Raw genomic sequence first — 25,771 nt, forward strand, 5'->3', positions numbered from 1 at the left:
GAGGACATCAGAATCTCCTCCCTGCTATCGACGACAACAATCGGTTACAAAGACCACGACAAGCTCGTCCACCTACTGATCATCCCGTACACGTAACTATGGAACAACAGCATGAACCACATCAGGGACCGCGAAACATTGGTGCTGGAGATGCACTGAACACTCACACTCAACATGCTGGAATCGTCCCTCCCGCCGTGCAGAACAACAACTTCGAGATCAAAAGTGGTCTGATCACCATGATCCAAGGAAACAAGTTTCACGGGTTGCCTATGGAGGATCCACTCGACCACTTGGACGAGTTCGACCGTCTTTGCAGTCTCACCAAGATCAACGGCGTGAGTGAGGATGGTTACAAGTTGCGCCTCTTCCCATTCTCCCTTGGAGACAAAGCTCATCAATGGGAGAAAAACCTTCCTAAGGGATCAATCACCACCTGGGATGGTTGCAAGAAGGCATTCTTGGCCAAGTTTTTCTCCAACTCTAGAACAGCACGTCTCAGGAATGAGATTTCCAGCTTCACTCAGAAGAGCTCAGAATCATTCTGTGAAGTATGGGAGCGTTTCAAGGGTTACCACAGCCAGTGCCCACACCATGGTTTCAGCAACGAGTCATTACTGAGTACTCTCTACCGTGGTGTCCTTCCCAAAATACGTATGCTGCTTGACACTGCTTCTAACGGTAACTTCCTGAACAAGGACGTCGATGAAGGTTGGCAACTGGTGGAGAATCTCGCTCAGTCCGACGGCAACTACACTGAGGATTATGACCGCACATTTCGCGGTGACGCTGGGTCTGAGGAGAAGTACAAGAAGGACCTCAAGAGTGTCAATGAGAAGCTTGACCGCCTCTTGCTTAACCAACAAAAGAGCATCCACTTCGTATCTGAGGGTGAACATTTTCACGTCCAAGATGGGGAGGGTGAGCAGTCTGAGGAGATCAGCTACGTCCAGAATCAAGGTGGATACAACAAGGGTTACAACCCCTATCATACGAACCCTAATTTGTCTTACCAGAGCACCAACGTTGCAAATCCGCAGGATCAGGTGTACCCTCCTCAGCAGCAACAACAAGATCAACAAAAACCTTTTGTGCCTTACAATCAGGGATTCGTCCCTAAACAACAGTTCCAGCAAGGATACCATGCTCCCTCAGGACCACCACCAGGATTCCGCCCTCAACCAGTTCAGCCTACTCCAACCCCAGATCAAGAAATGAAGCAAATGATGCAACAACTTCTTCAGGGTCAAGCTAGCGGATCTTTGGATACTGCTAAGAAGTTTGCTGAACTCAGTCAGCGAATGGAGTGTTCATACAATGATCTTAATGTCAAGTTTGAAGCTCTTAACTCGAAGCTGAAGTACATGGAAGGCAAGACTGCTTCTACCCCAACACCTGGCCAACTACCTGGAAAAGCAGTTCAAAACCCCAAGGACTATGCTACTATCCATGCTATCACCACCCAAGCTGTAGATGTACGGCTCACTGAGGACAATGAGAGTTTAGATGGGGAGGATTCTCTTCAAGATGAAGTTCAGATAAAAGATCCTGTCAAGGTGCTCAAGGATCCAATTGAGTCAGCCAAGCAATCTAATCCTCGAGCTACTAAAGAACCCGCTGCTCCCAAGGATAAACCTGTGAGATTCATTCCTCCACCATGCAAGCCACCTTTACCATTTCCAGTGAGGTTTAAGAAGCAGCTTACTGACAAATATAAAGCTCTGTTCGAAAAACAAGTCAAGGAGATTGAACTTAGGATGCCTTTGCTTGATGCATTTGCACTTGTGCCTCAATATCAAAAGTTTTTAACTGACTTGGTAACCGAAAAGATGAAAGAGAAGGAGGAGATAGCTAAAGGAGCTCAAGCTAAGGCTCTGGAAGATGAGAGGGCAGTGCATGACATAGGTGGGGTTATTCATAAATGCAAGGCTGTTATTCAGAAGATGATTATCCCAAAGAAGGTAGAGGACCCTGGTTCTTTCACCTTGCCTTGTTCTCTAGGTCCATTGGCCTTCAAAAAGTGCCTGTGCGACCTTGGTGCTTCAGTAAGCCTCATGCCACTCTCTGTAGCTCAGAGGCTAGGATTCAACGAATACAAGTCATGTAACCTCCGCTTAATATTGGCTGATAGGACTACTAGATTGCCTCACGGTCTATTAGAGAACCTGCCCATCAAAATTGGACAAGCTGAGATTCCTACTAACTTTTTGGTGCTGGGAATGGATGAAGAGCCTAAAGATCCACTAATCCTGGGAATGCCTTTCTTAGCTACAGCTGGAGCAGTCATTGATGTCAAGAAGGGAGTGATTGATCTCAATCTGGGTAAGAATTTCAAGATGAAATTTGATATCAAGGATGCTAAGAAGAAGCCAACTATTGATGGGCATACCTTCGTGATTGAAGAGAAAGATCAGAAAGCTGGGTTTGACATCTTTGAGGGTGTCAATGAGGCAGAAACAAGAGTTTGGGTAACCAAAGAAAAAACTCGAAGGGGCACTCAACTGTGTTCCAACTCGAGTGTAGTTGTTGCTCTCCCTAAGCGTCATGACCTGCTTCCTAAACTTCACCAACCGCAAGAGTCAAGTCCTCCCACGCTTGACAGTTTGTCTGAACTCCAAACTACCAGGATTCTAGGGGATTCAGTGAGAGAGTTAACAGCTATGGTGAAGGAGATGAGTGGGCAAATCAAGAAGCTCCAAGGTACAATGAGAAGTTCTCCTGCAAGGAAATTAAGGTGGAGGTTTGGGATAATGAAGAAGAGCAGTTCATTTGTTGTTGAACCTGGGCAGAATGTTAAAGAGTATCTGGCTAGACAAGACATACCAGAGGGGAGCTCACCACCTCTCTATGACCCTCCCAAAGCATAAGGAGTATGCAAAGTCAAGCTAGGGACTTTAAACAAGCTCACTTGGGAGGAAGTCCCAAAGGTATTACTGTAAATATTTTTTTAGGATCCTTGTGTTTTTGATTTTCGTTTTTAGTTTTATTGTGTTCAGGAATCTACAGAAGGGAGTACGAGCTCAACGCAAGTATCACTTCCATCGCTACCGTTCACCACCACTCGAGTCGGCACCGTGTGACTCTACCCATCCGGCGATCCCAGCTCGTTACATGACTCAACCGACACAACTCAATCCTCTGTTCCAAAGTATCCCGCTCGAGTTGACCATATCCCACTCGATCGACAAGCTCAACACACGTCCCGTCATCGCTGCTGTTTGTCACCCACGACTAGTTTTGACTTGATCCTTCCGAATCTTTAGTCGCAGTCCCGGAGAACAAACATGCATTTCTCACCCTTCGACTCGAACCTCGTTGTTACACAACACGAGCTGAACGACTCGACTACCAGATCATCCACCTCGCTCGAGTCAACGTGCGTACACTCGACCCACATCGACCAACCAGGTGAGACCACTACTACGGATCCCGAACACGGTGAAGGACAGAGCCAGTACCACGCACCAACTCCTTGGGCGAGCTCAGACTCCTTCTTCTACTACTGAGGTACTCCTACCTTCCATTGTATATACCATTCCATTTCTGCATTGTTTCCGTTGTGATTCTTAAATCCTCCTGCAAATTTTTTTTACACAGGAGACTGTGTATTTTAAGTTTGGGGGAGGGTTTGAGATGATGTATCTGATGTTGTGTTCTGTGATTCTTATTTCAATTTTTTGCATCATATCATGTTTGAGATAGCATCCATTTATTTGCATAGAAAAACCAAAAAAATTGAAAATTTTTGAAAATTTCCACAAAAACAAAGTGTTCATGTAGCTTGCACTTGCATATTAGGATTGAGTCTAGTGTCATTCATATAGGGTTGTTGCATTTAGCATAGGGGTTGATGATGATTGTAACCTTGGTAGCATGCTGAATTCAATAGGATAGGATCAAGGCCCTTGTTATTAGTTCTTTGATGCATGTTGATTGAATTTGAAAATGTAAGATTGAAGCATGTTCTGAATTGACGTCATTCCCTATCTATCTGAACCTAATCCTGACTTGCAATTATCTTGTTATGCATTGAATTTGAACTCATGGATACCATATACATACTTGGATTGTCTTTCACATTTTTACCACCTTTGTCAATCCAACTAGCTGATTCCCATCTTTGGAACAGTCTCCCGCACCCTTAACCAACCGTTCTTTCAAGCCAATTGTATTCTTGAGTGTCAGGTCTTTTCCGAGTTGAGCTTGTTAGAAAGTGTTAGGTTCTAACCGACAAGAGTAGGGTCCTGTGTAGCTCTAGTTCGCGTTATCCGGACTAGTAGTGAGAACTTGACATTGGGTATTGGGTTTGGATTTGTGCAGAAAAGTAAAGGGTAGGAAGTCTTAAGGAAGGGGATGTGTTTTCAAAGTTTACACGTCTAGTAAAGGATTTGGGGTGAGAAAAGTAAAAAGAATAATTAGTTCTGGGCATGAAATTAAAAAAAAAAAAATTAGACAAAGGAAAGAAAGTAAAAATGCTTAAGATGTCTAGAAGAAAAGAGAATGAACCATAGTGATATTAGAGCTTTCCCAATCCGCTAGAGTGATAAGAAGTGAACTCTTCCTAAGACCAAATCTAAAGAATGAAAGAATGAGTTTGAGATGAAGTTTCTGATGAAGGTTAGAGATAGGTCCAACTTCGGTTTGGAATGTTCTTTGGGTAGACAGGGCGCTGTTCTTGTATGCATCAGTTGGTTTCAACCTTTAGCCTTCTCTTAAGCTCAACTCTTTTCATGAGAGAACCTTGTTATGTATCGATAGAACCACTTGAGAAAGAGACCACATTTGTCTCTAACCTTTCACCCTAGCCAAATGAGTTCAATGACACTGCATAGCTTGATTCATGGTTCTTTGTTAATAAATGTTAAAGGGGGTGATTGATAGGATTGCATGTGTAGATCAAGTGAATGAAATTCCTTCACCATTCATCATAGAACTAAAAACAAGGACCTTGATTCTAACTACTCTATTCAGTATGTTCTAGGTTCTGAGACCCCATCTTCACACCTCTTCTCCATACCTTGTTCTTGATCGTTTGCTTGAGGGCAAGCAAAGAATAAGTTTGGGGGAGTTGATATGTCTATATTTTGTCTCTGCTAAGCATGTTTTTGTCACGCATCTAGTTAGGATAACTAATTTTTTTGCATGAATTTCTACTCTCTTTTGTACACTTTTCATATTTAGGTAGTTCTTGCATTATCTTCGCATACCTCGTGCATTTTGGAGTATTTCAGGTATTTAGGAGACTTTGGAGCCAGGCTGTCTCGAGTCGCGCCGTCACTCCGTCATCACACATCCGCTCGAGTCGCGCCATCACTCCATCGTCGACTACCGTTTGAGCCGACGCCATCACTCACTCGAGCCACTTCTCGTTCGCACATGTCAGGAAGACGTTCCATCTTACACGCTTCAGGAGATTCCCAAACCGACTCTTCATCTTGTCGTTTTAAGTTTTAGGGATTTTATGTCTTTACTATAAATACGTTTTGTTAAGTCTCCGCGACAACATCTTAGTTTTTATATCGTTTTTATTTTGTAAGGTTTCCCTAGCCACCAAGAACCGTTCCCAGACTTTGTATTCAGATATCTTTTGATACATTGAGTATTTGCATTTGATTTCTTCTACAAACTTGTTTATCTCATTTTTACCTATCTAAGAATGCTTGTTTCAATGTTTTCTGAGTTTGTGTTGTTGATGATGATTTCCGGATCTGAGTATTGCGTTAGTTCTTGAGGATGGGATAGATTAGGTGGAGGATCTTAGGATGTAGGGTGTTTAAGCTTGATTTGTATGATTCCCTTCTGGACTAGAGTTAGAATTACTAGTTTCTCTCTGATCAATTGGAACTAGGTTCGAGACATTTCCACACCCAAAAGGTGTTCGATGAAATGTCTGACCAACTAGTGCCAGAGACTTACGTTCCTAGCCTAAGAGATTAGTTGTCTAGGATGTTTGTTGACGTGAATGAACTTGTTTGTCATGCCTGCTCGACCACTTTTTTCTAGCGAGAGCTAGGTATGGAAGTGGTTGAGTCTGAGTAGCTTTTACCAAGAGATTGGATTAGCTAAGTTGTGATGTTCATTGTTTAGGGATAGATTGCTTGTGGCATGTTAAACACTCTGTAGACTAGGATACTCCACCGACATCAATTACTCCCATCCTTAGGACTTTTATCCTTTTGATTGATATTACATTCCTGAGATTGTTTCGCTTCTTGCTTTTTAGTTCATGCTTAGACTCGTTTCTGTTTTTATTAATTTTCATTTCTTGTCTTGCATTCTCGTTTCTATTTCCAGAACACATTTCCGTTTGCATTTTTGTCATTCTAGGATTGTTAGAAAAAACACTCTTTTTGAATTGGCTTGACTTGTGATTCCTTGATTGCATCTTGATTGCTAGCAACATCCCATTTGGATTGACACCTTAAATACTACAACACTTAAGGTTAATTGAACCTACTAGGAGACCCAAAATCCTAGTATCACTGAGTCAGCCCTGTGGCAGAGGAATTTCTTTGTGAGGCGCCATCCGAGGGTTGAGAGACTGCATCAATCTCTCTTTGAATCTCCTCTTCAATCGACCTCGCCCTATCATCCACATAAGAGCCATCAGCTTTGAGGTGAGTCTCTCTGAGAATGCGACGCATTGAAGGCAAGACTCCTTCTTTTTGTCGCTACAACATGAAACAGACATAGTCAAATAACATTACAATATGTTGAATGTATCAATTAACAAACATACTAAACTCAGGTTTATCAGTAAAGTTACAATTAACTCTCGCAGCTGGTCGTATTGAACGTGATCCAGAGGTGTGAGCATGTGGTCCAAAACCATCACGAGTAGACAAGCGATTCTCTGAAGCTATTTTGCTCTTCTTCTTAGATGCGTCTGTCCCCCAATACTCTTGCATCATCTCCCAGATATCTCCACTGATCCAGTTTGGCTTATTACCAGAAACTTTGGCCTTCGAGATCATGTCTCTAAGGCGGCCACCAAGAACATGATACCATAGATGATATACTTCTCCGCCAAATTCATCATCCCAGTAAAAACTTTGCTGTGAAACAAGTTAAAATGTATAAGTAGTTACGACTTAAGCTGTATATATGGTGATGTGAATCGACTATTAAAGTATGTCCCCCAATACTTACGATGAAATCACCCCACCATTGCATGAGCGCCTCATTTGGAACAGAGGAGATGTTATACCAGGGTCCATCAAAGTGCCTCCGGATTGAAGCCACGATTGCTCTCCGTGGAGGGTTATCAAGCCCAAACCTAAAAGACAAAAACAAAAAAGTTATGTCTTCTTCACTCAGTATCTACATTGTGTTTTAGTTTCTTTTGAAGTAAACTGGTTTGTACCTGCAATTCTTTCTACCTACATGTGTGACAGAAGACAATTATAGCAAGACACATACCAATAACTACCATAAACAACAAATAAAACATACTTGCCAACAGACATCAATTTACTAGAACACCAAAATATCAATACATCAGAGTAGTTAAACAAGTATCACAACATTTTAAAGACACATTCTCGTCCCGGATCCCCAAGTCGTATCAAACCAATCACATCGAAATAAAGTTACTTTTAATCCAACAGCTCTGTGATAAGCTATCTGAATTACTTATTGCAGTTTCCCGTAATACGTTTGTTCGGATTCAGAACTCCCCCGCACACAAAGACGGTAATTGGCTGTGGTCTTATTAAGTGCATAGTTAACCGTATGAAAGTTATAACCTTGTGAATAGTATGCATTCCAACATGTTGACTTCCGTATCGGCCCTCGCACAAGCTCATGTAACCACAACGGGTACAACGAATTTGTGTAATCACTTTGAATCTGAATTCCACACACAAAGTAAAAAAAAGTCACATATAAGTAATTGTCCACAACTGTAATATTTTTATAACAATAAAAATACTCCCACAAATTATATAAATAAGCATTACCAAATTGTATAACCAGTCAGAATAATCTCTTTCTTTCAATTTTGCTAACATATCATCGGTGAGCCCATAATTTCTCTCTCTAGCCTCATTGTCAAATAATATGTATTAAGTTAAAAGTTTATATTGTGAACAAATAATTTGTATACGAAACCATATTTACCTTTCAAATTGTTGTAGTTCTTCACAATTGAGGAGAATATATGTATGGGCGATGTGGTGATCGGCATCATTTAACTACTCGTAATATGTTTACCACCTCCCCCACCAACATGTCTAAATAATGCTGGTACATCGTACGAGTAGTTATATTGCTGAGCAAAACCACTAGCATGTCGTTTCTTAGTACTGTTTAAGACAATATCTCCGATAGAATCGTAGTGGTGAAAGCTGAAATTTGTGATTTCTTCATTGATAAACTGTTCCACAATTGAACCTTCAACACTCGCTTTGTTATTCCCTTTTCTCTTGAGGTGAAACATGAATCGTTCGAATGGATACATCCATCGAAACTGCACCGGTCCACCAAGCTCAGCTTCTTCAGGTAAGTGAACAGTCAAATGTTCCATAACATCAAAAAATGATGGTGGAAAGATCTTTTCCAGGTTGCAAAGCGTCTGAGCTATATTATCCTTCAAATGACCTATGTCACTTCTATTCAAAGACCTAGAACAAAGGTCGCGGAAAATATGCCCACATCTACATTGACAAGTGAAACAAAAAATTACTTAAACATACTTTATTTTTTTGGTAGGATACTTATAGTAGATATTAATATTTACCTGAGATTGCTTCATGGACTTCTGAAGGCAAGAGTTTAGAGAAAACAAACGGAAATAATCGTTGCATAATGACGTGGCAATCATGAATTTTCAAACCATATATTTTACATTCGTGGTCAATGTGTATGCATCGTCCTATGTTTGATACATACCCATCCGGAGACTTTGCCACATCCTTTAACCATTTCAGAAATTCCCGCTTGGCATATGGAGACAACCTGAATATAGGAATTGGAGCCTTCCCAAATTGGGTAAGATGTAAAGGTTTGCGATCACAATACAGAACCAAATCCTTCCGTGAGTTTAGAGAATCTTTTGTTTTGCCTGTGATATTCAGCAAAGTGTTAATAATGTTATCGAAAAAGTTTTTTTCAATATGCATTACATCAAGGCAATGTCGGAGAAGATGTGTTCTCCAATATGGCAGCTCCCAAAAAATACTGTGCTTATGCCATTGATGAGTCACTCCATATCCTTCAATCTGGTTGTTTACATGACCGTTACCACCACATTCAGCTGTTTTCTGCACCCCATAAAATTCCTCCAACTGATGCTCTAAAATTTCCTCTCCCGAGCGATAATGAGGTCCAGTCTTTGAGACAACATTATTCTTCAAAAAAGATATTTTATTTTGTCTATAAACATGATCTGGTGGCAGAAATCTCTGATGACAATCAAACCAACTTGATTTGCGACCATGCTTTAATTGAAAAGCATCGGTGTCCTCCATACAATACGGACACGATAATCTTCCATGGGTTGTCCATCCAGATAACATCCCCAAAGCCGGAAAATCACTTATCGTCTACATTAACACTGCTTTCAGATTGAAATTCTGCTTCACAGAAACATCAAATGCTTCAACACCAAAAGCCCATAGTGACTGCAATTCTTCAATCTACGGTCGCAAGAAAACATCCAAACTTCTTTTTGGATGGTTTCGCCCTGGGACTAAAATGCTAAAATATAAGTATTTTCTTTTCATGCACATATCTGGCGATAGATTATATGGAGTCAGAATAATAGGCCACAAAGAATAATTACCACCAGATGATCCAAATGGGTTAAACCCATTTGTACATAGTTCTAGGTAAACATTTCGGCTTTTAGATGCAAACTCCGGATAAAACTCTTGAAAATGCTTCCATGCCTTGCCATCTGAAGGATGTTCCATCTTTCCATCATGACATGTATGTTCTGCATGCCACCTCATATGTGATGCTGTTCTCTTAGAAAGATACAACCTTTTTAGTCTGTCTGATAATGGCAGATATAACATCCTTTTGTACGGAATACGTTTTGTACCAGAGGCACGTTTCCTCGATGACTTCTCTGGTTTGTACCTTGGATGCTCACAAAATTTGCATATGATTAAACTTTCGTCAGGGTCACCCCAATATATCATGCAATTATTTTGATAGACATCAATCCTATGGTACGGCATACTCAATGTACGCATCAACTTCTCTGTTTCATAATAGCTTTTGGAAGCAACATTACCTTCAGGTAAAATCTTACGAATCAAGTGCGAAACATCATCGACACATGTTTCAGCTAGATTGTGGTTCGTCTTAATGTGCATCACATCAGCAGCTAACGAGAATTGTGACAAGCCTTCTACACAATTGTCATAAAGAGGTTGGCTAGCAGTATTTAAACGGTTGAAAAAACTTGCTGCTTCAGCGTTAGGGACTTCCCAATCATCAGCAGGTACAACAGGTTCAGCAGAGTGTTCACTCCTTTCAATATTCATTCTACAAAAAAGACAAAAAAAAAAAATACTTTTGTAACATTGGTAATTTTTCCTATGTATATATATATATATATATATGTATATAATACTTTAGTAATGTTGTTAATTTTTACTTTATTTAAAGTTTTTTTTAGAATTTCCCATAGTCTCTAGAATAAGTTATTTTTTTTAACATAATTACCTTGTTTGTGGCATCATTATTTCTTCCGTAGAGGCAAACTGACCCATGTATGCATTAGAATTCCATTCTGGTTCGGGTGTTTGAAATGCAGTGTTATCCAAAAATTCTTGATCCCCTTGATATTGGTATTGAGGCTCGAACGTTTCTCCATGACCTGTCCAAACATAGTAGTTTGGTTGAAACCCCTTGTTATATAAATGCCCATGGACAATATTTATGCGCAGAAGCTCTCTGCTTTTACACTGTCGGCACGGGCACCAAATTCTACACCCCTCATATAATCGTTGCTGAGCAAAATTCAAAAAATGCTCCAACCCAAGTTCATATTCGGTGGAAACTTTCCCCGTAGATGGATCCATACGTTGATACATCCATACTTGCTGAACTTCAATATTATTACTTGAGGAAGACATTTGAATAAGTGGAAAAAAAGATTTTATCAATGAATAATGACAGAACCCAGCAAAAAAAAAATAACCAAAGAAAGACGAGCAGACGATTTCTAATTATGTAAGAGAATGTATTATGTGTTCTTATAGAAGAGAGCAAATGTGTATATAATAAGCAAAATAAAACCATTCTCACAAATGAACGGTGGTTGTTTCAAGCTTATGTTGATGTGACAACACCCCATTATTGCTACTTTGATTTTTATGTCATACTCACAATAATACTACTTACCATTATCAACAACATGGACAGCACACCACTCATTCACTACAAAAAAACAACAAATATCACTGTAGATCAATTATGATGAAATAGCTACACTTTGAAAATTGTCGCAACAGTTACTAATTATCACTAGTTATTAGTAGCAAAATTATTATACCATTAATCTTTTATTTTATAATTATTTTGCGACATTTTGCGACAACTTATCTAGTGAGAAATATTGCTACAATATGATGTGTCACAAATTATGTAGCAAGTTTACTACAAATTTTTTTATATATCTACAATTTCTCACAAAATAGCTACAAAAAATTTTAACTTATAAACTGTAACAAATTTGTCATATATTGTAGCTATTTTTTACTATAAAAAATTTCGTAACAAATACCCATAACTATATATACAATTTTTACTAGTGTCATATTATTCATATAATAAATGATTTAACAAGATAAATCTAAATTTACTATATAACTTGGAAAATTCTCGCAATAAAATATAATTTACATTATTAATCAAATAGATAACCACAAAAAAACAATGTATATTTTCTTGTTATAGGTACAACTAGTGTTTTCGACGTTAGCCGTACAAGTTTTTTTAATGAATTTATCACAATAAATTATAAACTTATCCCGATATAATATAATTTATCATGATTAATTTACATTTATACATATATATATATATATATACTTTGTTATCATGTTAATCCAATAGATAACCCCATAATTGATGAATAATATCATTAAAATTTGATTTTCAAACTTAAATATATGTCGATATTAATTCGTGATACCATACTATTTAGCATTATATACAAATATTTATACTAAAATCACAATATATTTTGATATACCATCGGATGAACAGTGTTATCAATCATGTTATGAACAATATCGCTCGATCTGCTATATGGTATTTTCGTAATTAGAGAGAACTAATAAATAAACTAATAACCAAGGTTAGATATTTAACCCATGAACTATAACAGAAAATTAAATCCAACAAAGTTGAATTTTAGTTAAGAAAAAGGTTTATATTTGAAGATAATATAAACCTCAATCCTCAAGCCATCCACCATCAACGCAAATAACAAACGTTGTGAGTTACGTTACAAAAGACACGTTTGTGTGTTAAAACTTAAAATCACTTGTTTGATTTTAGCGTTTTGTAGTTGTGATTGCTATGGGTAAATGGTATATTGTATTCGGTGGAATTAAAACCGTGAAAAAGTTGCATATCATTCAATTTGAAAGTTTTCTAAAAATCTTTCTTCAATTTGAAAGTTTACGCTTTAAGGATAAAAGTAAAATTAATAAAAGACTTGCAATCTCCATACATGATAACCAATTGATGCGTTTGAAACCATACTGATTGCATTGCGTGGAGAAGACTCAAAGCTCACGCTTCTAATACAGTTTTGGCTATAAAGGCAGTCTTGTTGATCTTGGTCCGATATAAAATCCATTTTCATTACGCAAGGTCAATCGTAGTTTTGTTCGGACATTGCGTTAAATATAGGTTGCATCAAAGTTGCAGTTGATCATGCCTCGCGATGGCTTAGTCCAATGTGGTGTATTACCATTCCTACATGTCTGCTCTTTGTCTTTTCCGGATCCTCATTAGGTCACCCAGAGACATATCGAAGATAATAAGGTCATTGCGGGATTTCCATAGCCCATAAGCCTCCATAGTATCCAAAAAGACTTTGAATTAGTAAAGTACTTGTCAATGCCATTGGAATCAAAAAGTTACAGTGAATTTACATCTCTCATTCCAAAAGGATGTTAGGATATATGCATGCTTAATTTGTAAGAAACTTCTATTGCAACTATTATGGGTTAATCAGAAGGACCTAAACCCCCACCAAAGAACCGCACGGCAGATACTTGTTTCTCCAATCATTTTCCAATGTATGGTTCAAAATGTACTTTACTTGTTTCTGTACAGTGTTTTTTGTACACAATTGCAAACTATATATCAAAAACCAGATTCTGTAAGAAAGAACTTGAGACGTACAAATCCCTAAGCCTCAGGTAGGTTCAGCCAATCAAACTCACCACCCTTCGGGAACACTTTAACCTCCTCATTCACTTGTCTCTCCACGATCACGTTGATTCTCCACAACACGATCTTACTTTCCCATTTCATACCTTTGATTGCATAGAGTTTCCAAAGCAGACCCTTAACGAATTTGTATTCCACCGTTTCGTACCATTCCAATTGTTTCTTGACAATGCTTTCAAGATCTCTGAAAGCTCTCCTAACAAGTCCAACTTCCATTCCTCCTCTTTCCACAAGCTCTCTCACAGAATCTATCATCTTATTTGCAATCTTCTTTAGGGATTCAGCTTGGCTTGGGATCTCTATCAAGTGAATGGTCGCACAGAATGCACCAGTAAACGCCAAAACCCAGCAACTGTTATCTACCAACAACTCTCCCGGTGGGTTTAACCTTCTGCTTATCTCTGGGAGCAGATTCTCCATCACATGAATTACAAACCCGTCATCTTCAAGCGGCATTGTTAAGCACTGGAAGATATAAACCGCTCTCTGAAACTCTGTTTTGCTTTGCGATGCAATACAATCGCGTATACCGTCCCATGCGACATCTTGGTGGTTGGACATCTCATACACAACGTGGTTCAGCACCTCACCTAAGACTTTGAACATGCTATCAGAGATTCCTTCTTGCTTAAGGCAAGAGATAAGCAACGGCTGAAGTTCTCTCATCTCTGAGATGTCTATTTGCACCTCCATTGAAGTGTGATTAGAGAGTACAACTTCAAGCCGTCTGATTGCTATCTCTCTGGACCTATCTTCAACAGCATTTGACATAAAGATTTTCAAAACATCAACAGATGACAAAGTCTTCAGATGGTTATACAAGCCACGATCATATTCTGCTCCATCAATTTGAGTCTCCTGAGGTTTCACAACAGGCTTGCTCGCTGCATTGTCCTGTGATTTAACCAACTGGTTAATCTTCCTTATAACATCTTTACTCTGTGTTCCAAAATCTTTGATCTTGAACATGATAGTCATCACGAAATGACACTGACTCTTATTGTAACTATACATAGTCTTGTCTCGTGACAAGAACTCCTCCAGATGCTGAAGCCCTTCCACCAGAAACTGCTCCATCCCCTTCTCCACTAACTCCTTCACTGAATTCACAACAGTGTTGATAAGCTTCTTAATCAAATCAACTCTCATCTCTATATCCAAAACCTGAATCCCCATTTTAACAACAGTTTCTAAAGCTAAGCTCCAACCTTCAACTTCACATTTCTCAGGATGAACCAAGATCTCCTCAGCTTCCTCTAAAATAATGTTCATAAAATTGTCGATGAATGTACCGTAGACTGATGGCAAATCGAGGAAAATGTGAAAAGCCTTGAGAGGTTCAGTACTCGCGAGCCAGAGGATACAATCACTGAGCTCGTTCCATCCACCGTTATCGCAAACCACAACGTTGTAGGTTATGATAGAAACGATTCTTCTGAGGACCTTGATGTCAGATTCTTTGGTTTCTTGCATCGTTAAGCATTCAATCAGGAGTGGTTTGATTTCGTGGAGACCGACGCGAGAGAGTTCGAAGTTGCGGTTTCTGAGCTCGGCGAGGGTTTCCGCGAGGAAATAGATCGATCGGTATCTGATGGCGTTATTGGAAGAACATCGATAGACCTTGAGAAGCTTTAGGGTGTAGCAGTTTGGGAAACGAGTAGCGCAGAAGTCGAACAGAGCAAGCGCGGTTTTATATTCTTTGGTTTCTTGACGCATTGCGAGTTGTTCGACGATGGTCTCGAATCCTTCGTGGCTTGGTGTTGCGAGAACGTCTCTCGATTTCCACATGAGATTCGAAGATTCCGCCATTGCCATTTTCTCGAGAAAATCTTTGGTTCCTCCTTCTTCTCAGAATCTTCTGGAAAATTTGGGTTTTAAGGGTTTGAAGAAGGTGTTTCTTAGAGTTAACCGCGTATTAACCGAACTTAACCGAACAGTAAGTGAAATTATTCGGTTTGATTGTAATTTTACTGATCTGGTAGCCACGTTTCAACCCGTGGGTTTACAGAAGTCCGACTCGTTTAACATTCGCAAGTATTTGGTTGGGTCTGATCAGTCTTATTTATTTAGATTTGTTTAGTATAGCAAAAATATTCACATCTGATTTATTTCTTTTTTTTTTTTTTTTTTGTCAACAGAAGATTAGCTCAAACGAGCCAATGCGATGGAAAATTGTTTACAAACAAAACATTATGCGGAGATGTGCGCGCATAGCGTGCCAAGAGATCTGCTTTTACATTTGCATTTCTAGTAATAAACGATAAGGAAAAAGAAGAAAATTCTTCCCTGTCCAACTTGATATCGTCAAGGTATGTTGAGAACGCCGGCCAATCATTTGGCGTAGACACCATCTTCACCAAGTCTAAGCAGTCTGAGTAGAACGCCATATCACGGTAGTCATGCCCGATCATGCAACGCATAGCCCAAATGAAAGCTTCAACTTCGGCATGTAAGGGAGAAAGGCTCCGTCGGAAATTAGTAGCTCCCATGGTTGGCGTCGGATCCTGAAACTGAGTACATAACCATCCTGCACCGGAGAATAGTGAATATAAATAAATTTTATTCTTTTAAAAATCTCATTAAAACATATATTTTTGAAATCTTAAACTAAACTTTCTGTGAAGTGACCTTAGTGCAGTGACAGGAGGTAAGTCCATATGTAGAAGGCACCATCATATCCGAGATCGAGTCCCGGTTCCTACGAATGTAGAAATTTGGCTAATGGGCTGGCCAGTTGTGGCCCAATGGTTGACAAAAAAAAAACTTTCAAGTTTCAATATTCAAAACTAAATCTTAAATCCTAAACATTACACCTTACCCCCTAAATAAAAACTATACCCAAGATATATAATAGTCAACCAAAAAAAAAATACTCTTGAAAAGCAATTTTTTATTTGTAGTATTTTAAAAAAATTGTAGTAGATTTGGAAAAATCAACCAATATTGGTATTTTTAGATACAAAAAAAATATATACCATTAAAAACCAATTTTTGTATTTGTAGTATATATATTTTTTTTAATTGTTGTACTTTTAGAAAAATCAACTATGTTATGTTGGTATTTATGGATACCAACAAAATATTCATGCCACACAAATTCTAATTTGTAAGGCTTCTTAGTTCTTAGTGAAATCATCTTAGCTTCAAATGAACAGTATAATTGTAAGAGTAGATCGAGTTTGGTATTTCAACCAAGCGAGATGACCAATTGTGCAAATCAATGGTTCCTCTTATACTAGGTTGAATTACTATCGTGATGCAGACATCAGTAGGGTAAAACTAACCTGTCTCACGACGGTCTAAACCTAACTCACGTTTCCTATTGGTGGGTGAACAATCCAACACTTGGTGAATTCTGCTTCACAATGATAGGAAGAGCCGACATCGAAGGATCAAAAAGCAACGTCGCTATGAACGCTTGGTTGCCACAAGCCAGTTATCCCTATGGTAACTTTTCTAACACCTCTAGCTTCAAATTCTGAAGGTCTAAAGGATCAACAGACCACGCTTCAAGGTTCGTATTCGTACTGAAAATCAAAATCAAACTAGGTTTTACCCTTTTGTTCCACACGAGATTTTTGTTCTCGTTGAGCTCATCTTAGGACACCTGCAATGTTACAAAATTTTTTTTAAAATTTACATATATTATTTGACAACAAATTCACTTATATATTTGACAAAATATTCTGCTTCACTAATAAAATTATGAATAAACAATATTTAAGTGGCATGATTTTTCTTTTTGTGCACCAAAGATTTTATACCATACTTATCATTGTTATCAACCTCCAAAGAGGCAAGGTTAAAAAGGGAGGAGGCCAAGCTACAACTCCCTGATCCAAAAGCAAGTCCATAGACAACAAAAAAGCAGATAGAATGATAGAGAAAAACAATCCTAACTCTTAGACAACAGAAAATAAGTGAGAAGATATAACATTCGTGTTCCAGAAATAGAGTTTGGGATATGTTGAGTAAATCAAAAGAGTGGATTTTAATTGATTTTGATTTAATTAAATCTTGGTTTAATCTAATTAAACCAAAAACCTTTAATCTCCCTCATAAAGTCACGCTTCTTCTCCTTGTTTTTGCTATTGTCAACATTGGTATGAGAGAGAGGGAGAGAAAGGGAGAGAACTCTTTGGTTATTTGGTGTAAAGGAGGAAGAGAATGAAATCAAGCTTTTTCTTTAGAGTAATGAGAGAAACAGAACTGTCAGGGTTTGAGAGAAAGAGGATCCGATTACTCAAATCATTTCAAGACATATTTATTTTTGGTAGGATTGTAGCTAAGAGATTTTCGTACACTATCCTTTTTACAGAAGTAAATTTGAGTTAATATTCTAGGAGATATCAGCAGTTTCGTGGGGCGTTTCTTCTCAGTCGTGGATTGAGACCAGTGGGTGTTTGTATTTCGGGATCGATTTTGGTTTCATCTGAAATCTGATCGTGCTGAAATGTTGTGGGAAGCTTCTGGACGTCTAGACCTTGCTTTTCATCGGAGGGATTGGAAAGTTAACGGTTCGTTTTGATTTCGTGGTTTTACTTCAGAGGTTGTTCTTTTCTGATTTTCTGCCAGTTTGTTTTCAATGTTTGCTTGTTGTTGTGATTGGTTGTAGGAGCCAGTTTGGTTGTTCTTGGATATTTGAGGGCTTCTCTTTTGGTTGTAGTTATTTTCGTGAATCACTTGTTAAGGTGAGTGACAATGAGCTTATCTAAAGACAAAAGGAGGGGACCTTAACAAGTGATTCACGAAATTAACTACAGTCAAATGATAACCTCTCCAATATCCAAGAACAACCAAACTCACTCGTACAACCAATCACAACAACAAATCGATATTGAAAACAAACTGCCAGAAAAATCAGAAAAGAATAACCTCAAAAGTGAAACCACGAAATCAAAACGAATGTTAACTTTTCAATCCCTTAAGTGGAAAGCAAGTTCTAGACGTCTCGAAGCATTCCACAAAATTGTAGGACGATCAGATCTCAGATGAAACCAAAATCGATCCCGAAACACCCGCTGGTCTCAATCCGCGACTGAGAAGAAACGCCCCACGAAACAGCCGATATCTCCTAGAATATTAACTCAAATTTACTTCTGTAAAAAGTAGAATGTACGAACATCTCTTAGCTACAACCATACCAAAAATCAATACCTTTATAAATGATTTGAGCAGTCGGATCTTCTTTCTCCCAAACCCTGACGATTCTGTCCATTTTCCTTCTCTCTAAGATAAAGCTTTGTTGATCTCTTTCTCCTTCTCCTTCACACCAAATCGACCAAGGCTCTCTCTCTCTTTTTGTGACTCCCAACGTCGACACTCCATCAAAACAAAAGAGGCGACACTTAAAAAAAAATCTAGGGCTTTTGGTTTAATCTAATTAAACCATGATTTAATTAAACCGATAATTAAATCGAAATTAATTAAAATCTACTCCTTTTATTTATTCAACACAACCCAAAATATAATTCCCGAACACAAATGTTACAAGAAGCTTGGAGGTGAGACCAGACCAAACCTCCCTCGAGTATGGAAAACTGAAGAATAGATGGTTTCGAGTTTCCAAGGAAACGTTGCATAAAACACATGAGGAGTCCGCCCCAACAGTCCAAGTTATCATTATGTCCCTGTTAAGCGATTTTGTATTGCTAGCCAAGCCAAGAAGGAGAACTTTGGTGTGGTGTGAGTGAACCATATACCTTGGTACCACTCCTTGGTTGGTTGTTGGGCCCTTATTGCTCGCCAAACTTCTTTCATGTTAAAAGTTGTCTTAAAGTGAGACCCTTTCCCTTTCCAGAAGACCACATCCTCTGTTTCCAACAATCCCTTAGTCTGAAGCTCCTCTATCAGTATTTCCATTTGGTTTAGGTGGTCGGCCCTATGTCTTCGTCGCCTATGAGACGAGAATACATGAGTGACTGTGTCGTGGAGACCAATTCCCATGTCGATACATCCTCGTGGGCCTGTTAGAGCAAACATGGGTCCCAATGAAGGGAGGTTTAGTGAACATCAATAATTTTTATTCTTTCAAAAATCTCATTAAAACATATATTTTTGAAACCTATAACTAAACTTTCAAGTATCAACATTCAAAACTAAATCTTAAACCCTAACCATTACACCTTACCCCCTAATTAAAAACTATACCCAAGATATATAATAGTCAACCAAAAAAAAAAATCTACCCTTGAAAAGCAATTCTTTTATTTGTAGTATTTAAAAAAAAAAAAAAAATTGCTGTAGATTAGGAAAAATCAACCAATATTGGTATTTTTCGATACAAAAAAAAAAAAAATGTACCCTTAAAAACTAATTTTTGTATTTGTAGTATATCCACTCTAACAAGAGTGATAGATAGAAGTATATCCAACACAAATTCTTCTACAAACGGCGATGCAAAAGCGAAACGGGAGCTCCCATCGAAGCTTGCAAAACACCATGAACAGTCTCTCAATTAGCATAGTTGGGCAGTCGAGACAACCTCTTTTAGTGGGCCAGAAGCGCAAACCCACTAAGGAGAAAATACTAGCCCAGGTCCAAGAAGTATTGGACAGGCCCATCAAAGACACAAACTTAGGAGCCTCCGCGCATGACCTAGTTCAGGCAAGACAACCTCACGGCGGCGACTGGGAGGGGAAGGAGCAAAGTACAGCTTGGAAGACATCATCAGAACCTGGTACTTTAGGATGGATAACAAGGCGGAAGCGGGATTGATGGAGTTTAACATCCGCAAACCAATTTCTGGGTATTGGGAAGGGGTGTCGATCAACACCAAGGGGAGTTGTGTGGATTTATTTGTTACCGTCAAAATGTCATACCGCATCTACACTTCGTGATTTAATATCTCTTATTGAACGTCAATTTGATAAATATAATAAAAAAACACGGAAGATAGACTAAGGGATGATTTTAAAAACAAGTGTGCATCTCCTTGGTTATGTAGTTTATGCTATCATGTTTGCCGTAGCGTTGGAGATTTAACCACGCATCTCAAGAGTGGAAAGCATGCAAAAAGGATATGCATCACTTTTATAAATATAGTATGAATACAATTTTGGAAAAAATGTCATTATAATTCTCACGTTTACATTTTCGTTGACTTAAAGCATGAACTCTTTATCTGGTAGAAAAAAAAAAATCCATTATTTTGTTGACTTCTAAATAATTCACAAACTCTTGTTAACTTTTCGGATGAGGCACAACTTTAAATTGTCAAATGGAGAAATTGTGCGGGGTTAATTAGCTTTTAATGATAATCTGTTAATTACAAAACAACGTTGTTTACCAAACCCAAAACCTCTAAATCTAGGATTTTTGATTTGGGAAAAATGGAATTCAAGTTTCAATTTGGGGGTTTTAGGTCTCATTAAACAGCATCATTTTGTTATTAAGGGGATCCCGTTAACGGCTAATTAATCTTGTGTGATTTTTTCATTTGGCCACTTAACGTTGTCATCAGGCCAAGTCAACAAAAGTTTGTGAATTATTTAGAAGTCAATAAAAAAATTGAGATTTTTTTTACCAGATGAAGAGTTCATGCTTTAAATCAACAAAAATGTTAACTTCAGGATTTTAATGATATTTTTCCCAATACATTTTTCATTGCCTTATACCACAATTTTACGGTTTTCAATACTCCACTGGGTGTGTATTTGGTTGTTGTGACGCAGGAGTTGGACTTTTTGGGATCAATTGTGCTTCATGAGACAAATTTGTAGATGCTGGATAAGGTGGTTGAAGGCTTGAAGCCACCAGAGAGACTTCTGTTGATTCTCTTCCGAATAATGCTACTACATAGTTCCTAGGTGAAGAAGCAACCTAAGACATGTATTAATATCTCAAGTTGAGATTTCTAATTTTTAGTGAAAGAGTTTCAACAGAACAAAGAAATCTGATTTCTCAAAATTAATTTAGTTCAACTTGACTCCAATATATGAAACACAAAGCATGATTTCGAATATGCGGCTGCTAGACAGTTTTTGGCTAATGTTAGTTTCCTTCGAGTTTTACACTACCAGGCTGCGATGAGTATTGCTCTTACGTTCCATATATACTGTAGTTAGGGTAGCCATTTCCAATTTGGTTGGCCTCTTTGGGTTTATCTTGCAGGGACTGGTAACGATGTCTATTAGGTAGCTATTTTTCAACAGGACTTCAAGCTTCTTACTAGACAAGTTCTTATTCTCAGCAGGAGAAGAAGAAGGGTTAATCTTATTCTCAACAAGAGAAGAAGATTGATAGAGAAAAAAAATTCTCTTTCTTTATTAAAACTAGATGAATACCGCGCTATGCACGGGCTTATGGTTTATCGTTTTCTAAACAATTTTGCTATTAATTTGGTTTTTTATGTAGAGTTTATCTATTTTTTAATAGTGGAAATCTTGAAAAATATAATTTTAACTTTGATTTTTTTAATACTTCAAATAGGTTTTTTCATTTTGCAATTGAATTATTAGATGCAGGCATGAACAACTTTGTTTTGAGAACTCAAACATTCTACAATTCTTGTCTAAAACTTCTTAAAAAATATTCCAAATGAAAGCTTGATCTAAGAATGCATATTTTGTAATAAAGAGTTTTTTAGCTTCTCAGTTATATACTATAAAATACTAACATTTTAATTTTTCAAGATTGCAGCTTGGTTAGCTCTTTAATAGATATAATTAAAATAGACATCCTCCTTTCATGTTATCTCTTCAATTTCTTGAATATAACTCTAGAATTTTTTTTTTATATAAGAATTTTATTTAATTTTTTTTTTGACAACTTCTAAATATTAGAATATGAAAACTACTTCCTCTTTGTCTCTGTATTTTGCCAAACCAACATTCTATAATTTTATTCAATCATCTTCCATACAGAGACAAAGAAGAAGAGATTTTCATATTCTAATAAAGATTCATGACAGGTAGCACTCTCTTTCATAATATAGATTCAAAAGCTGCGTTACAAGAAGCACACTAAGTCCTATATATAATCATAAGAGATAAACACCGCCACAAGCCTAGTCTCTTCACGAAAATATGGAAACTATGATAAAGAAATAAAACAAAAGTGTAAATTGGCTTAAATCCAAAGATGAAACAAAAGATATCGTAAAGCCCCAAACCAAGATAGGAGAGGAGACGCTACATCAGTTTATATATCAACTCTAGATCTTTAGTGTTCGTTCAATTAATATGATATAAAAAGGTTTGGCAACAAATCTGATTACACATTTTTTCAAATCAAACAGAGCAAAGAAAACAGAGAAAAAAACAACTATGTTTCACTTCAATGTATAGAGAAATAAAAAAACCGCCAATGATTTAAACCTCTTCTCAGTTGCAATTCTATAGGAGAAAAAAGTTGCAATCTCCAAAATGCCATTTTCTCACATGAAATCATCATCGTCCATCGCACCGTAAGGACCCGAAACAAGATCATCGTCAGGCTTATCCACATGAAGTTGTTTCTTCTTACCTAACAAAAACATTGAAAAAAAAAACCATTTTGATCAGATATTTTGGAAAAGATATGCGTAGCTTAAAGACATCTATCTATCTAATTCACAAGTCTAATAAAGAGAAACCATTATTTGGAGGCAAAATCCAAAGAACAAAGCAAAAAGAAGTACTACTGATTGTGGTGTACCTGTCTTCTTTTTGCCAGCAGCTTCTTTCTCCGCCTTCAGTTTTTCATTTGCTATAGCTGTAATGGACGAAGCAACGTCTTTAACATCTGCTGCTTTCATATTGACCAAAGAAAGTCTCATCACTGTTTTGAGTAGCCCAATATAGTGAAAACTTTTCTGCAAAACAGCAGACATAGTTAAAATACAGGCTCATTGGTCTTAACATAATATTGGTCATACAGAAACAATCACTTAGCTAGGATAGGGAAAGAATATTGCAAACCTCAAATGGTACAAGTTTCTGAGAAATCAACTCAGCATACTCCACGAAATCGCTTTCAGACTTCGGAATTAACATATCGGCGCTTTTCTCAACAGTCTTTACTCCAAAGAGTTCAGCAGTTGACTGGTAATCAGCTTCCTCCACAAGCCTAAGATAAAAAATAATACTATAAATCAGCATACTGGCCTTCATAAGTCCACAGCCTCTGTCACATGTTCTTTACAGTACCAAACCAATGCAGAACCAACAAAATAGGCATATGTAAGCGAAATATTTCTTAACTCTACCTCTGCATGCGAAGTTTCTCAGCAATTGGATCTAGAGGTTCTTCCCTTGATGATTCTTTTGAAGCTTCAACAGTTTTAACCTTCTTTTCAACAGCTTTTGCTCCTGCTTTCTTTGGAGCCTTCTCAGGAGCAGGTTTTACAACGGGTGGCTAAAGAAGAAACAAAGGTTGTTAGCCGTAATCTCAAAATCGTATAAGAAACAGGGATAGAGAAATCAATAAATACAAAGTATCTACCGAAACAAAACTATACCGGTGCAGTTACATCTTCCTCCTCCCAAGAGTCCTTGATATCATTCTCATCAACATCCTCATCATCCCAGTTACTTTTCAGTTCAACTTTTGCAGGAAGTGGTTGAAAGTCCTCGGCCTCTGAAATCAGAAAGGAAAATGTAAAAGTGAGAACTCTAATATACTTCCATTATGAAAACATCAATAAAACCAAAAAACGCCTATCATCTTAATGACTAAAATATATATAGCTGTGTACAGCCAGTACTAATTTTTACATAGTCAGGGAGAATAATGCAAGAACTAGGAAACATTAAGGTATTCACAGACGCATATACAGTAACACAGTGTGTATTAAACAATGCTTAATGTACGACAACTTACCCCAATCATCCATATTTGCTGCCAATTATCTACGACAAGTACAAGCTGCTATCTGAATCAGACTGAAATCCTGCACAGAATAAAACAAAGATCATTCAGCAGAGATTCTCAGAACAAAAGCCTCGCAACAGGAACAACACTCAAACATTACTTTTCATATCATGGAGGTAACACAGAACAAAACTCCTATCAATCAATTCACAATTCCCCCAAGACAATGATAGAGTTACAGTTATGATCAAGGGCTACACAGCTTAATAACTTAGAACAATTTATCATGCATAAACCTTCTAGTCCTACACTACTTGACATGTGAATAGAACTACTAATGGACAAGCATAGAGCCTAGGTAAAACATAAGTACCATGATCTCATGAAGATGTCAAATTGAACAAGACACTCACCAACCGAGCAAGAACAGTGTATATAAAAAATGAGAAATTTAAAGGAACTCCTTAACTGAGCAAGAACAGTGTTAAACAAAACAGATGAAAATAGAGCTTATTGCCTAAAGTACACAGCCAAAAGTTAACATTTAGAGTAATCTTACAAACGATACTTCAAATTACTAACACAACCTTTGCAAATTGCTTGTGTTGAACAATAGAAATCCAAAAAGGAATCAGCTTTAACAAATCATACAAAAAGAAAATATCAAAACCCTAAACAGAGTTCGATTGATCAGAGTGTGATAACCTAACCCAATTAATGATAAATTATACAGCTTTTTAGGATTAATCAACAACCCAATTAACAAAACAGCCATAAAGCTCTACAAATCGTAAAACCCAAACATGCAATTCAAGTAAAATCGAAGCCAATTGAGGATATATTAAGGCAACGGAGACGGAAGAAAAAAGTACCAGAGAAAGGCTGAATCCTGAAGGTAGGTTTCAGCCGGAGAATAAAAATCGCCACCACGAAAACACGAAAAAAGATGAAAACTTTCCGAAGCGAAGCAGACGAAACGACAGCAAAGAGAGAGAGCTTTTGTTTGGTTGTGCGTCGTTTTGATGGGATTTTAGGGTTTTCTCTCCTTCTTTCTACAACATTCGCATTTAAGTTGAATTTCTACTGTTTTTTTTCTTTTATTATTTAAAATTCACTTTTGCTATTTTAAAAAATGGAAAATGTCAATTAAATCATGAATTTACACAGAAACACCAATAAAACTTGAACTTTCCCTAAGGCTATTTAAATCATCCAATTTACACAGAAACACCAATAAAACTTGAACTTTCCCTAAGGCTATTTAAATCATCCAATTTTGTTGTTAAATCTAATTAAACATCACATTTGACAAAAAAAAATGCTAAATTACACATCGCGAAAATTGGGTAATAGAAGAACTAACCTCCGTTTAACACCGTTAACGTCTCTTAAATTAACCCGTTAGAATAAAACGACGTTCTTTTGTTCCTGAATCTTATTTTGCTGCAAAACCTAATCCCCAAATTTCCAAGTCAAATTGGGAAAAATCCCTAAAACCGGAAATCGATTTTGCATCATCCTCTCTTCACCTTCTCTTCTTCATGATTTTGAGATATGAGTTGCA

The 25,771-nt window shown here is 37.6% G+C and overlaps 3 protein-coding genes and 1 non-coding gene across 4 annotated transcripts; all 4 read right to left on the reverse strand.

Moving 5' to 3' along the window:
• Nucleotides 1-494: 494 nt before the first annotated feature.
• Nucleotides 495-601, reverse strand: LOC147931126 (small nucleolar RNA R71). Its single transcript, XR_015576753.1, has one exon. It is a non-coding gene; the product is annotated as a small nucleolar RNA R71 (small nucleolar RNA).
• A 12,640-nt stretch (nt 602-13,241) lies between these two features.
• On the reverse strand, nt 13,242-15,270 carry LOC104732633 (uncharacterized). The gene has a single exon (XM_010452197.3). It carries the CDS (start codon nt 15,229-15,231, stop codon nt 13,375-13,377), a length of 1,857 nt encoding a protein of 618 aa, XP_010450499.2. The 5' UTR covers nt 15,232-15,270; the 3' UTR covers nt 13,242-13,374.
• Nucleotides 15,271-19,038: 3,768 nt separating this feature from the next.
• LOC147931127 (uncharacterized) lies at nt 19,039-19,362 on the reverse strand. Its single transcript, XM_087477189.1, has one exon. It carries the CDS (start codon nt 19,360-19,362, stop codon nt 19,039-19,041), a length of 324 nt encoding a protein of 107 aa, XP_087333315.1.
• Nucleotides 19,363-22,577: 3,215 nt separating this feature from the next.
• On the reverse strand, nt 22,578-25,329 carry LOC104732634 (uncharacterized). Its single transcript, XM_010452198.3, has 7 exons — nt 25,080-25,329; nt 24,217-24,286; nt 23,855-23,973; nt 23,603-23,751; nt 23,316-23,463; nt 23,053-23,209; nt 22,578-22,881 (listed from the first exon to the last, which is right to left on the reverse strand). The coding sequence occupies exons 2-7, from the start codon at nt 24,227-24,229 to the stop codon at nt 22,793-22,795; spliced, it is 675 nt and encodes a 224-aa protein (XP_010450500.1). The 5' UTR covers nt 24,230-24,286; nt 25,080-25,329; the 3' UTR covers nt 22,578-22,792.
• Between the last annotated feature and the right edge of the window lie 442 nt (nt 25,330-25,771).

This window comes from Camelina sativa, chromosome 12, assembly GCF_030686135.1.
Source record: "Camelina sativa cultivar CO46 ecotype springtype chromosome 12, ASM3068613v1".
Taxonomy (NCBI): Eukaryota; Viridiplantae; Streptophyta; class Magnoliopsida; order Brassicales; family Brassicaceae; genus Camelina; species Camelina sativa.